We start from the raw sequence: 13,851 nt of genomic DNA on the forward strand, positions 1-13,851 counted from the left end.
TGTAAATAGCAGGGAGATTAACTAAATGACAGATAAATTTGACGCAAGAACATGGTGGACGGCTAGGGGCACTCATTAGTGCAAACGTGTATCTATGAAGATGCTAGATGATAGCGCTACAGATATTCAGTGAGCTACTCAGCTACTTGAAACACTTGCGTCATATGGACATAAAAGCTTTTGAGAGCCTGCCTATATAGCCTAATGGTCCACAGCTTGGTCTGACAATTCTCCTAGTTTACGACTACACTATGCACATATCTTGCCTCTCCCATGTCATTTATCCATCGATTGTCCCTATATCGATCTCACCTATCGTTAGAGCTTTGGATACTAATCAGGCGCTACGATAGACCTCCCAGTCAGTAGACCCCTTGATGGATAAAATTCAATCATAAAATCGATTCACTCGCAGGTTTGATATCATGACATAATATACAAAATGCCAATCAGCAAAAGAGAATGCCGAGGCCCCAGCCCCAAGGTGGAATCACACCACCAACTGAGATCACCCAACGCCGAAGATGAAGGAAAACGAAAACATTGTCAAAGAAACACTCAACCCTATCCTCTAGCCTCTCCGCCGAGTAGGCTCCGGACTCGGGCTACGAGTAGCACTCCGCGCATCACGACCACGCTCCTTTAACCACTTCTTTGTGCTAAGTCGGATATCCTGATCCAGCTCTGCAGACGGATCCTTCCGGTGAATGAAATTGCAGAACCCGCCTCGCACGCATCCTTCACCGCTATTCAGACGACAACACGCTTCTCGGAAATCTGTGACAGGCGATAACTCGCAGTATATGGGTCTGGCAGCGTACCAGCGTGAGTTGAGGGTGTCGCATGCTACCTGTGCGTCTTCTTCGTATTTGAATCGGGCATAGACGTTTCCGATCAGATCTGGGGGTAAAATGTTAGTAATTTGGACTTGTGTGGAGTTTCTGGGATAGGTTCGAACTTACGATCATTGTTGTTGTCGCAGACGACCAATTCTTCGAGTTCACCGTATTTGCACATCTCGCACCAGACATCCTCGTAGAAGGCGTCGAAGTGGTTCTGCAGCTGGCTTGGGTTCATCTTGTTCTTGGGATCGTAGGCTGGGTTCTGGTACATGTTTGGCATGAGGACGGTCTGCGAGTAGGATGGCTTGACGTGTTTGCGAGAGCAGCGGTCGCCGTGTCGGCATGCGCCGATCTTGTAGTAGAAGGAGCAGTTGACCTTGTCCTGCTCGGTACCGAAAATAGACGCAAGGTAGTTGGCCATGGTGAATCGGTGGAAGCGTTAAACGCTAATAGTGAGAGGTTGTGGAGGAGAGGGTAAGGTATGCGCGATTGGTGAGAGAACGGAACACGGAGCGGCCAAATGCTTGATGATATCGGATGCCTGAAGTTTCTGGAGAGCTCCAGTGGCGCGGCTGACTAAAGTAAGGAGAGAGCTTTCGGAACAATAATTCTCCGATTTATGGATGAATGACTTCAAGGTAGTTTACTTAGTATCGATTGCTTTATGGTAATTGAAATTTATCTTGTTCCTTCTATGAAGTTCTCAGTTATTCACTGGCACGAGTTCCCTCACATCCGCAGATGTACGCTCCCCCTTGATCATTTCACTGACAACTTTGCCAGTTCCCAGACCTAGTGAGATTCCCCATGGCCCATGTCCAGCAGCAATATAAACACCACCAGCATTAGCATGCATATCATCACCCAAACAAGCGTCTTCGATTCTTCCAATAGTTGGAACATCCTTCTTACTTACAGGTCGGAAGCATAGACCCTCACGGAGAATTTCCAGATCATCTACATTCACATCATCGGTAGACTCTGAACCCTGTGTTAGATCACCAAGTAAGCAGATCACAACACTTTTCAGCTTCTGCATCTCCGCTGGATCTCGAAGTCGATGTACATCTTCCACACATGATGGAAGCGACAAATCAGGATTGTAACCCGCAACGTAAATTTCGCCACCCTCTCGAGTGAAAAATTCCGGACTGAATCCGCATGATGGCGGGTATGTAGTAAAAACCGCATGACTTCGTCCTCCATGAGTAATTCTCTCATTTTTTAGTGTATATCGTGGGGAGCGGACGACCAGAGAATAACCAGCTAGAGGTGAGAGATCAAACGATGTTCGTGTAGTAGGGAAAAGCTCCCGAAGGACTTGCGGCGTCCAAGCACCGACGCTCAGAATCAAGTTCGTGCATGGAAGGACGGACTCTTCCTTGGATTCAAGATCAATGATCTTCACACCAACAATCTCATTCCCATCTTTCATTATAGTAGTCGCTTTGGCTGGGTTGTGTAGCTTGACACCACGCGAGCGGGCCTCATTCGTAAGGAACTGGCACAGCCTCAACGGATCTCTGATTCAAACTTAGTGAAATCCAAGTTAATCCATTTTCAGGTACTCACACTTGTGCCACTGTTTCTCCTTCATTGATCCGTTCGAGAATACACCCATCCTGCTTCGTCAACCAAGCAGGCCATTCAGCTGATGTAGATAGTGAAGCAGTCGCCTCCGCACGACTTCCACCTTCATGCACCCAAGCTCCTCGATTATCTTTCTGATGAGACACAGGGTTCAAATTAAAGGCATTCCCCTTCATGAACCCCCATTTCTTATCGCCGTTATGCTCTGTGGCAAGCTGATGGTGCAGGTCGAATGAAAGGGCTCCGAGGGAAGCCAGTGCTGGCACGAACCAGTCGCGTGCGAGGAAGCCTCCTGCGTATCCAGATGCTGAACTGAATAGTTCTGGAGATTGTTCGATGATATGGATCTCGTCATTTGCTCGGTTGGCTGAAAGAAAGTATGCAATTGAGACACCGATCATGCCCCCTCCGATGATAACGGTTGACATTTTTTTGAAAGGCTGATTTGTCTGTCTTTCAAATGTTTTCTTCAAAATTTCTGCGCGCCTTGAATTGTAACGCGAAACTAGGTTTCAGTCCTCGGGGTATTTTCGGTGTTCTACTTGGAGATATGATGAAAGTCTGAAGCGGGGAAGTGACATCCTTAAGCGCCGTTAGATAACGATTTTCCGCAGGTAGTCATTGCCGTGAGCGTTATAGTCAACTTTCAACTTCCAAGAATTTTGGTCGGGATTTTCAGCATACTCTACTGCTATGTTCCTTGGTCATCTTAATTGGTAGATTAGGCTCGTGCTGATTTTTGGCCTGTTCATGGGGAATAAAAGCTTGGTCCATCTAAGCTATAAGTGTAAATGCATTTGATCTTGTCTATCAATTTGTACATCTTTCTGCAAATCGATTCATTTCTAGACTGGATGAGTTTATAGATTTATCTATTATTTCAACCCTGGATGCCAACATTCCGAATAATGTCACTGACGAAATTAAGCCTTCGCTTCCAAGAGATGGAAGGTCCACTTAGCTCCGATAAGTTAGGATGTCAAGGTGCAATGGTTGAAATGATTGAAAATTATGTAGTCCGTATCAGTACTCCGTAGTTACTTGATTATCGGATTACGAGATATCTCATTCAGAGCACGCCATACACCTTGGAAATGTGGGGATTGTTCCTGGCTACGGTGTGGCACGGATTTGCCGAGCCTTTGCGGAGTCCTCCGTGTAAACGGTAGATATCTAAATGAGATCAAGCATTTGATTCTATCGGCAGCCAAGTGTGGAGTAGTCTAGACTGTATATGGTGTTGAGCTTGATGGTGGCATTGAGGATTCTGATGACGACATCCTTAGCGTGCTCGGCTACGGAAATTAATGACGACGATCCGAAAGCTTTATACTTAAATTTCCACAATTCTCTGCAGATCTTGCTACATTAGCTTAATCCCTCTGGATTATAATTTATGAAGCATACGTTATGCTCCACAATGCCTCAATTGCCGTGGCTGTTGATTTCTCCGTTGAGCAGGTACAATAGCTCCACCTGTTGCGAGTCGCAAATCTCGCGACGAGGGCAGATGCTTCAAAATGTATAAAAGGCCAGTTTGCCCAGTATTGGGAGAGACCAGAAGCTGTGATCATTGCCTTCATCATGCCAACCTGGTCTTCCACTCTTGCCCTCGGGTGCTTAATAGCACCCACGACTCTTGCCCGTACTATTGGCTCAAGGAAAGATTCCACACTCTGCGCAACAGATAGTCGACAGACTGTCAACAATGGAAGTGACACCTGGACTTGGCAGACCTACAAGTCTTCAAATATCACACCTCCATACATGACTATCAACCGCACTGGCGAGGATCTGGCAGCCGGTCACCTCTTCTTCAACCAAGAAGATACCAGTGGCTACGGCGTGAAGTCAGTGGCACCGTTTATTATGTCCGATGACAACCAGTTGATTTGGGGTGGTTCCGAGGGTGAAACATCAAACTTCCGCAAGCAATACTTGGGAGGTAAGCCTGTGATCACATTCTGGACAGGCACAGGTGAAGCTGCGTATGGTGCCGATGTTGGTCATGGATGGGGTGAGGTAAAGATGTATGATGACACTTACAAGTTGGTTGACACAATCTGTCTGCAACTCAACTTGACCATGCCGACTGATACGACGACGGACTGCGATGCCGATGTCCATGAGTCGACCATCACTGAGGATAACACTATTTTGGTGACCTCTTACAACACAACCCAGGCGGATTTGACATCGCTGGGTGGACCCAGTGATGGATGGGTCTATGACTCTCTCGCCGTTGAGATTGATCTTCGCACGAAGAAGCCTGTGTTCATTTGGAGTCCGCTCGCTCACTTGGATGTCAACTTGACTCACACCACCTACTCCGGATCCAACCAGACTGCACCCTTCGACTGGTTCCACATGAACTCCATTCAAAAGTGGGGAGACCACTACTTGATCAACTCGCGCCACCTTTGGCGTACATTCCTGGTGAATCGCCAGGGAGAGATCGTCTGGTACATTGATGGCCAGGACGGAGGAGACTTTGGCAGTCTTCCTACCAACGGAAACTACGTAAGTCACGCCACTCAATACTTTATCTTCCCTGCTAATTGAACAGTCCTGGCAACATATGGCTCGCCTCCGCAACACCTCTACATCCAACGAGGTCTTGCTCAGCTATTTCGCAAACGACCTCGACTCATCCTCCGCCACCAACCCTTCAAAGGGTCTTACCCTCCGTCTCACCCTGCCTCCCAACCCCAAGAATCCTCCCACCCTGGAGACCGACTTCTACGACCACAAATACCCCGTCTCCTCCGCCGCCGAGGGCTCCTTCACACCACTCGACAACGGAAACACCCTGATGGGATACGGCGATGAGCCCTTCATCAAGGAATACGGTCCAAACGGAGACGTCCGCTGGTCCGCACAGTTCGCAAAGAAGAACTTGGGCCAGACGTACCGCGTCTTCAAGCAGGAATGGTCGGCAACCCCGTACTATCGTCCCAGTCTCGTGGTGGACACTATCTCTGCCGAGGATACTCTGAGCCAATGTGCCGGAACATCATCAACCCTGCGAGGATATGTTAGCTGGAATGGAGCGACCGATGTTGAAAAGTATGAGGTCTACGCTGGTGACAGCGCGAACAGCCTTCGATCGCTAGGTGAGGTGGAGAAAAAGGGATTCGAGACACAGTTCTCGCTTCCTGCTGGCACCAAGGTGGTGCAAGTTGGTGCTGTGCAGTCTGGCCGTGTTGTACGGAAGTCTAATGTTGTGCATGTTTGATGAATATAGAGCTTAGCTCAGATGACTGCATACTGCAATTCTAAATAGATAAACCTCGAATGATATGAAACAATTCGCTTCACTGATTAGATTGAAGATCTTCGGACTTAGTAAGGGAGGATTGAAGGGTCGCGCTGTTGGCCCCGCCAGATGATTAAGCCCCGCACCGACAGCTTCGGTGCAACAGGACTCCGAACTGTTTTTCCTTGCTCTGAATTATCAGTTCAGCTCCTCGCATTTCATTTAAAAGGTTTGTTAACTGACAATTTCCCCTCTACCTCCATTTGAACCAATTTTTCCCCCTATATGGAGTATTTTCGAGCAGAGTGGTTGGATATTAAGCTCCGACCAACCAACCCACACCCTGAGAATCAGACTAACATCCATCACAGACATGGCACCCAAGACAATCATTGTCACAGGAGCCTCCCGGGGTAAAATGCTCGACAAAACTACCGGAAATCCCAACTAACACTCTCTAGGCATTGGCCTTGCGATCGCCAAGTACCTGCTCACAGCACCTCAATCCCACAATGTGGTAGTTGTAGCCCGCAGTCTTGAGCCCCTCCAGAAGCTCAAAGAACAATACACCAAACAAGTCGAAGTGGTAAACGGCGACCTAGCAGACTTCTCTCTCGCCCAGAAAGCCGTCGACATCGCCATCGAGTCTTTTGGTCAACTGGACGGCATGGTCCTCAATCACGGAATCCTCGGACAAACAGGCAACGTCGCCGTCACTGATATCGCAGAGTGGCAAACAGCTTTCAATATCAACTTTATGAGCTTGGTTGCCTTCGTACGTACATCTCAATATCTGCCATTATAATGCTAATATCATACTACAGGCTAAGGCAGCTCTTCCTGCTCTTCGTCAATCCAAGGGAAAAATCATCTTCACTTCCTCCGGTGCTGCGGTTGGTAAGTACCGTGGCTGGGGAATCTACGCCGCAACTAAAGCTGCCATGAACAATTTCGCTCAGACGCTTGGTTCGGAGGAGCCTGATGTTGTGTCCATCGCTGTGCGGCCGGGTATGGTTGATACGGAGATGCAGCGTGAGCTACGCGAGGTGCACGGCTCAACGCTGGATGCTGAGATGCACTCCAAGTTTACTGGGGCGCACAGCAATGGCAAGCTTGTGCAGCCTGAGCAGCCGGGTCATGTTATGGCTAAGCTTGTTCTTGATGCACCGAAAGAGTTGACAGGTGCTTTCCTTTCGTATGTTTATGCATTCGACTCTGGCTGATACGGTGTGCTAATGGATTACAGATGGAATGATGAGGAGCTGAAGGATTTCCAGTAAATTTTTTGTTTTCTTATTCATTGCTTAGAAGTGAAGATCTGCAGCTATACGGCAATCAGTATCGAAGGCCATAAAATTCATGAGTGAAATTTTCATTGTGGGATGATTGTAATCAGTTGAAAGATGAAAAGCATTTACATATTATAAGCATCAGGTGCAGCACACCTTCATACTTAGCATGGAATGTAGGGTGTTCATCATACAATGGGGGTATTGGAGTGTAGAAGAGGAGAATCGTACCATTTGTGGTCGAACTTGGGAAATGTCAAATCGACAAAGAGTTTTCATCTGTAATCTTGAAGGAGTTAGCCAATGTTTTCTCAACTCCAGTGATAAAAATGCATGAGCAAGTAACAAGATCAGATCGTCCGTTTGGCTAGGACAGTGTAGATCACCACGGTTTTGTAAGATAGGGGCGACAACGAAGTTCATCATAGTAAAGAAAAGCAAAAGTAGAAAAAATCAAGCAAAAGCTTACCATTAGTGCACCACCTCAGAGTGAATCTGCATCAAGATTCGCTCTGAGGAAAGAGAATCGAGAGAACTCGAGTTGATTGAGAGTATGAAAGAAAACTAATTTGAAGAAAAAAAAAATCTCTTGAAGTACCCACGAAAGCGGTGAGACTTTTCTGCAGGCAGGAAAATATATCGCTCCGCGCGCGCATTTAAATAAGGAAGCGGTTCAGGCCCCACGGTTTCCAAGAAATTATTCCCTTTCTTCACTTGGAGTCGCTGTCTTATTTTGGGTGTTTTTTGAGCTTGCTGTACATCATGTCCGACCGTGAATTCAGCTGTATGTTTCTTCTTGTTCCCTAACCCTGCATTCGCGGTATGCTAATATGGCTCATTCGAAAGCTAACGACGACCTGTCGCTTCCCAAGGGTATGTTCGCTGATACTTTTATGATACTTTTTATTCTCATTGTTCTGGATATTTTGAGGTGGTTTCATCGATACTTTCTTCGACAACCATTTCAATGCCCCGCGTCGCGCCCCATTGACCACCTGATCGCGTCTTGCTAGTTCCCCGCTAATCCGAACCGATCATAGCCACGGTCCAGAAGATCATCACTGAGATCTTGCCTCCCTCATCCGGTCAGACATTCTCCAAAGATGCGCGCGACTTGCTCATGGAATGCTGCGTCGAGTTCATCACCTTGATCTCCTCCGAAGCCAATGACATCAGCGAAAAAGAAGCCAAGAAGACAATCGCATGCGAACATGTGGAGAAAGCGCTACGAGATCTTGGGTTCGGTGATTACATTCCCGATGTGCTAGCTGTTGCGGACGAGCATAAGGAGCAATTAAAGGTATTTGGGTCCCCTCTAACGGGTTTGGATGAGTTGGACTAATCTCTGATATTCATTTGATCAGTCCCGCGAGAAGAAACAGAGTAAAATGGAGCAGAGTGGACTTTCGGAAGAAGAACTCCTGCGACAACAACAGGAGTTGTTCCGGTCTGCAACGGAAAAGTACAATGCGGCGGAGTAGGATGGTTTCCAATCTGGGAGGGCAACTTGGAACTCATGCTGGTCATAGAGGAAAACAGCGCCGGGCGTTTCTGCTTTTGTTCATGGGGGAGGTGGGACTGGAGTTATCATGCTTTCTTGGTTTCGATCGAACCGCTATATCTAATGGTCCTGATCTTGCAATGCATTATGAATCGTAATACTCATTGATTTCCTAAGGCTTGTAGCTTTTAAATATTAAATAAAAAAAATAAAAAAATAGATATTCTAGATCGCTTGAGTAGTAAGAGCCTGTAAAGTAAAGTATACAGTAACGGCATTATTTACCTAAGGTAGTTATGCATAAGCTAGGCATATAATCTATAAGGTAGGTAAAAGCTACTACCCAGGTATACCTATATGTGTACTGAATATATCTATTTATTTAGTAAACCCCTATTAGCGCAGCTAAATAAAGATTGTTATAAGTATGAATTTACTATATTCATATAATATAATTGGTGAAAGTCAGTTATTAGATTGTGTTAGATTATGTTTTGTTGTTCTTGTGCTGTTCATATTTGTGCTTTTCCATTCGTCTTTGGTCTTTAACTCCCACCGTACCCCAAGCACGTGACCTTGATTGCCAAGACGCTAAACCAAAATGAGAACTCCTAACACTCGAAAGCAGCGTAAGGCGAGGAAGGAGGCAGAGAAGTTGTATCCTACTCGCAAATTCACCAACATGCCACCCTTCAAAGATGAGCACATTCTGGTATGACTTCATTCCTCCTTGACTCCATTTGAAGCTCAACTGATATACTGTCCAGCTCATCGCGCCGGGTTCGCAAATGACCCTAGCGCAACTTGGTCTCCCCGAAACATTTACCCCCGCACGCTTTCGCTTCCCGACGCGCATGTTCCCTGGTGAAAAGAAGGGTGAATTCGAGCCATACAAGGTCCGCGAACGCAAGCGTGATGCCAATGTCAGCAATGGTGTCAATGGTACTGAACCGAAACCCGACGCGGAGATGAAGGATGGTGAGGCCGCTGCTCAGAATGGTGCAAATGGCGAGGAAACGGAGAAACCTGCTCAGGAGATCTTTTACGAGGAGGACGTTACTTCCGAAGAAGGCGCTGTCTATCCCATTCAGGATGGCCGCATCGTCAATTGGCCCTGCTTCTTCGCCCTGCTGACCCACATCTACAACTCCCTCAGCCCACCTTTCCACACCCCCATTCTATTGGTATCCCAACCGGTTTGGTCGGCGCGCGATCGGGAGGCGATCTGCCAGTTTGTCTTTGAGAAATTCAAGGTTCCAGGATTTAGCATGATGGATGCGGCTCTTGCAGCTTGTTACGGTTTTGGTGTACAGACCGCAACTGTTATTGACGTTGGTAAGAGCAAGGTGGACGTGACCGCAGTTACAGATTTCATGATCAACGACCATGGCCGAGGTATTGCTTTGGAGGGTTGTGGCGGTGATGCGATGACCGATCGACTCCTTGAGCTTCTTGGCCCTAGAGGCTTCACCCGGGAAATGTGCGAGCAACTTAAGCGAAGCAATATTGCGGAGATTCTTCCCCCGGGTGTCACATTGCCTGGAACTGCAGCTACTGCCCGCCAAGGTCTCAACCCTGCCGCTGCTGCCTCGACTGGTGGAGCCGATGCAATTGGTGCTGTTCCTCGTGGCCCTGGCGAAGGAACTCAAACTGACGGTGATACCAACGGCGACGAAGATGAGGGTGTCTTGGATGTCGCGGCTATTGTCAGCAGCGGAAACACGACCGAATATTTGGCCAACTTGGAGAAGGAAAAGGCCATCAACAAGAAGGCCGGTATGGATCCGAAGCAGCCTCGCCTTCCCAACTCTAAAAAAGAGAAGGCAACTTTCCAGTTTGAGGAATTTGTACAAATGGAAGGAGATAACAGCTCCCAGCGCTACATTCGCAACTCACGCGAGATTGAACTTGGTGTTGAGCGCTTCCTCTTGGCTACGCCTCGACAGAAGGTTGGGGATCGTATCAGCAACGGCATCTTGGAGGACATCGCTACTCAGATTCATCACACTATTCTGGCTGTACCTGATGCTACTAAGCGTAGCGAGTTGTGGGATTCACTCATCATCGTTGGGTGCGGAAGTAAAGTTCGAGGTAAGTGGTTCTCCCTGTTGGCACAGGTCCCTGCTAATCGACATAAATAGGCTTTGTCCAGGGACTGCTTGCCGTCATTAACAAAAAGTTCATCCTCTCCCCATCCGCCACGATCTTCACCTCCGAAATTCCTTCAACATTCACCACTCCCCTCCCGACTGGCGGCACTAACACCCCGGCGCCCATGGGCATGGCCCCTATGTACCACCCAGCCGCACCTGGAGTCAGCCAACTTTTGGTAAACGCCACTCACAACCAACATGGCATGGTCATCCCAGGCACACCCGGCATGGACCCTAATATGCCGCCGAGTCATCATCGCTCGACCGGTCATTCCCAGACCCCAACCTCCGTCAAGACCTTGCGACTCCCAGAGTACTTCTCTGACTTCAAGGATCAGGGCAACACCAACGCCCCTGGAGCCAGCACAGGACCCAGTGCCACTGCAGGCGGTCACGGTCCCGAAGAAGCTGGATTCTTGGGAGCTCAGATGGGAGCCAAGGTTTTCTTCGTGCTGGATCAGGGTCTCTCCAAGGGCTACATGAGCCGTGTTGAGTACAACGAGAGTGGACCGTCGGCCATCCACGAGTACGTTCTGTAAGCCGAACTGGCTGCGGCTTGTTTGCTATGATGGTTTCTACGACTCAGCGTGGTTTAGCTTGTCTATTTTTTACGGCGAAGGGGAACTGGTTACGTTCTACGGTTGGGATTTCTTGTACTTTAGGCTTGCAATCATGCCTCCTTGAAAAGCATTTTGGTTGCAGATGCCACGAATCTGTGGAGTTTGGTCCATTTAACGTTAAATTTTATTTCAATTTAACACAATTCCACAACATTGTTCAAGTTAATTCCAATATTCTACTTGATTCTTTGGTTGATTCTATAGTCTAGTAGAAACATAGTCACGTGCTTCTTATCGGTCGCGCCTTTGATCTTGATAATCTTCGATCTTTAACGCCACTTTACCTCACCCACTCAGTACTGCGAGGCTCTCCTCTGATATCCTGCCAAGAATACGAGGACTTGTCTCCCAAATCACCTTCTCAATTATCCGAAACATCTACGACTTCCTCCAAAGGCCGACACAAATCGCTATTCAATCGGATTCCTCGATAAGACAATCTCAACACCCTCCACCATGGGTCGCGCGGAAGCTGGGTCGGCGAAAGCCATCGGAAACAAGATTAAGGCGAAGGGATTAGGTCGTTTGAGATGGTACTGTCAAGCCTGTGAGCGCCAAATGCGAGACGCCAAGTAAGACCCTTCCTTGATTTTTATGTGACCCAGCTGACAGTATCGCAGTGGATTCAAGTGCCATATTACTAGTGAAAGTCATGTCCGCCAAATGTTGATCCTCGGAGAAAATGCGCCCAAGGCAATCAGCGACTTCAGCCAGCAGTTCACCGACAACTTTGTGAACTGCTTAAGAACTCAGCACGGCGAAAAGAAAGTCCATATCAACCACTTCTACAATACTATCATCGCCGATCGCGAGCACATTCACATGAATAGTACCAGGTACATCATGATCCCTCGATGAAGCTTGCATCCGAACTAACTTGTAATAGATTCACATCCCTTACACAATTCGCCCAATACCTAGGCAAAAACGGAATCTGTCGAGTGGAAGAGACTGAGAAAGGACTATTCGTATCATGGATCGACAACTCGCCCGAAACATTGCGGAAAAGAGAGGCCATTCAAAAGAAAGAAAGGGAAGAGAAGAATGACGAGCAGCGAGAGCAAAAGATGATCTTGGAGCAAGTGGAGCGCGCCCGGAACGCCGCAAAGGATATGAAATCCTCCGCCGAAGAAGAAGACGCCGATGCAAAACTACTCCATCGAGAAGACGGAGAAAAATTGACCCTGAATCTAGGCCTTGGGCCAAAGAAAACTGATAAAAAGCCCGATTCGCCAGAGTCAGAAGCAAAGGATGTATCGGGGATCGATTCACCTGCTGAGACGACGCCTGCGCCTAAGATCTCTATGTCTTTTGGCGCTCAAAAACCGAAAAATGTGTTTTCGGCTGCGAAAAAGAATCCTTTGGCTGGGAAGAAGGGGCCCATGCTTGTGCAGCCTAAGAAGATGACTGAGCAGGAGAGGATTATGAAGGCTGAGATGGAGGCTATGGAGCGGAAACGGTCTCGTCCAGCTTCTGGGTTTGCGGACCAGAAACGTCCTAGGCTTGCTTAAGTCTGGTGGATTTGTACATTATTTAGATTCATATACCCTGGCTATCTCAAGCGTTTGTTCAAGAAAATAAGGTCCCAGCACTATCATTCAAACGTTGAGAATATAATATTCGACCAACTTTTTCAATTCCCACTGAATTTTCCAAGTCGAAGCCTGTAGAGATCTTTACTAAGTCCGCTATTAATGATATTAGAACTTCCGACCGGTAATCTATAAGAGAATCTATTAGACAATTTGATATACTTTGAAAGATAGGCTTAGATTATTAATTTGAAGCTGTTTTAGTTGAATTTAACCAGAAAATAGCTAGTTGAGTTATATATACTTAGTTCAGCGAAAAGATACTATACTTTTAGCTTGAGTAAATTTATATTTCCACAGTAAAGTAAACTAGAATTTAAAATGTGCATATGCGTAGGCAGGTGTGATGCAGCAACTTTCAAATAGAACCATGGAGATATATATTCGTCCCGAGGTCACGATCATAACCTGCAACATTTGAAAGAACCCTGGAAGTTGACATTAACTGATCGAAACCACCACTAATTATATCCAATTAACTTTGAAATAATCGATACTGAAAACAGGTAGTTGAATATACATCAAATTTACAAGATATTGCATTCGCTCCAAAAATAAAAGCATGAGAAACATCAAGTAACATAAGTGTGTGCTATCCGTCAACAAAATTCCACACTGGTTGATAGATTCACAAATCCAATTTCCTACATCAAGAACAGCCCGGGTGGTCTAGTGGTATGATTCGCGCTTAGGGCAGCAACTCTAAGCACTCCTGCGCGAGGTCCCGTGTTCGATCCACGGCTCGGGCCTGTTATCTTTTTGTTTTTCTTGCAGTCACATACTGTGGATTTTTTGCCCCTAGGCTCAGAAACCAGAACTTAGCGAAAAGAGACAATGAATGGTCTTACACTATTCCCAATCGTTTTCATAACGTGCTAGGCTATCGAAAACCATTTGATTGGACAAGATCACCATAAACTTTACTATCACTTATTGCCTTGATCGTGTTGCCAAAGGGTGATTTCTCACATCGCTTTCACCCTTCTTACCCCTAGTCGCGCGATGCGA

At 47.0% G+C, this 13,851-nt stretch overlaps 7 protein-coding genes across 7 annotated transcripts; 5 read left to right on the forward strand and 2 right to left on the reverse strand.

The window, feature by feature from the left end:
* Positions 1 to 571: 571 nt before the first annotated feature.
* N7520_002410 (zinc finger CCCH domain-containing RNA-binding protein) lies at positions 572 to 1,263 on the reverse strand (the record flags this gene model as incomplete). Its single annotated transcript, XM_057136345.1, has 2 exons — positions 572 to 900; positions 963 to 1,263. The coding sequence occupies 2 exons, from the start codon at positions 1,261 to 1,263 to the stop codon at positions 572 to 574; spliced, it is 630 nt and encodes a 209-aa protein (XP_056999031.1).
* Positions 1,264 to 1,545: 282 nt separating this feature from the next.
* On the reverse strand, positions 1,546 to 2,860 carry N7520_002411 (NAD(P)/FAD-dependent oxidoreductase; the record flags this gene model as incomplete). Its single annotated transcript, XM_057136346.1, has 2 exons — positions 1,546 to 2,365; positions 2,415 to 2,860. The coding sequence occupies 2 exons, from the start codon at positions 2,858 to 2,860 to the stop codon at positions 1,546 to 1,548; spliced, it is 1,266 nt and encodes a 421-aa protein (XP_056999032.1).
* A 1,156-nt stretch (positions 2,861 to 4,016) lies between these two features.
* Positions 4,017 to 5,667, forward strand: N7520_002412 (arylsulfotransferase family protein; the record flags this gene model as incomplete). The annotated part of the gene is made up of 2 exons (XM_057136347.1): positions 4,017 to 4,952; positions 4,999 to 5,667. 2 exons carry the CDS (start codon positions 4,017 to 4,019, stop codon positions 5,665 to 5,667), a joined length of 1,605 nt encoding a protein of 534 aa, XP_056999033.1.
* A 394-nt stretch (positions 5,668 to 6,061) lies between these two features.
* N7520_002413 (SDR family oxidoreductase) lies at positions 6,062 to 6,968 on the forward strand (the record flags this gene model as incomplete). The annotated part of the gene is made up of 4 exons (XM_057136348.1): positions 6,062 to 6,101; positions 6,150 to 6,463; positions 6,513 to 6,883; positions 6,935 to 6,968. The coding sequence occupies 4 exons, from the start codon at positions 6,062 to 6,064 to the stop codon at positions 6,966 to 6,968; spliced, it is 759 nt and encodes a 252-aa protein (XP_056999034.1).
* A 771-nt stretch (positions 6,969 to 7,739) lies between these two features.
* nctB (negative cofactor 2 transcription regulator complex subunit NCB2) lies at positions 7,740 to 8,458 on the forward strand (the record flags this gene model as incomplete). The annotated part of the gene is made up of 4 exons (XM_057136349.1): positions 7,740 to 7,761; positions 7,824 to 7,850; positions 8,018 to 8,277; positions 8,342 to 8,458. The coding sequence occupies 4 exons, from the start codon at positions 7,740 to 7,742 to the stop codon at positions 8,456 to 8,458; spliced, it is 426 nt and encodes a 141-aa protein (XP_056999035.1).
* Positions 8,459 to 9,079: 621 nt separating this feature from the next.
* N7520_002415 (uncharacterized protein) lies at positions 9,080 to 11,170 on the forward strand (the record flags this gene model as incomplete). The annotated part of the gene is made up of 3 exons (XM_057136350.1): positions 9,080 to 9,190; positions 9,246 to 10,569; positions 10,620 to 11,170. 3 exons carry the CDS (start codon positions 9,080 to 9,082, stop codon positions 11,168 to 11,170), a joined length of 1,986 nt encoding a protein of 661 aa, XP_056999036.1.
* A 537-nt stretch (positions 11,171 to 11,707) lies between these two features.
* Positions 11,708 to 12,762, forward strand: N7520_002416 (putative C2H2 finger domain protein (Kin17); the record flags this gene model as incomplete). Its single annotated transcript, XM_057136351.1, has 3 exons — positions 11,708 to 11,823; positions 11,872 to 12,087; positions 12,138 to 12,762. 3 exons carry the CDS (start codon positions 11,708 to 11,710, stop codon positions 12,760 to 12,762), a joined length of 957 nt encoding a protein of 318 aa, XP_056999037.1.
* Positions 12,763 to 13,851: the final 1,089 nt, after the last annotated feature.

The sequence above is a fragment of the Penicillium odoratum genome, assembly GCF_028828045.1.
Source record: "Penicillium odoratum strain IBT 22623 chromosome Unknown utg000002l_segment0_segment0, whole genome shotgun sequence".
Lineage (NCBI taxonomy): Eukaryota > Fungi > Ascomycota > Eurotiomycetes > Eurotiales > Aspergillaceae > Penicillium > Penicillium odoratum.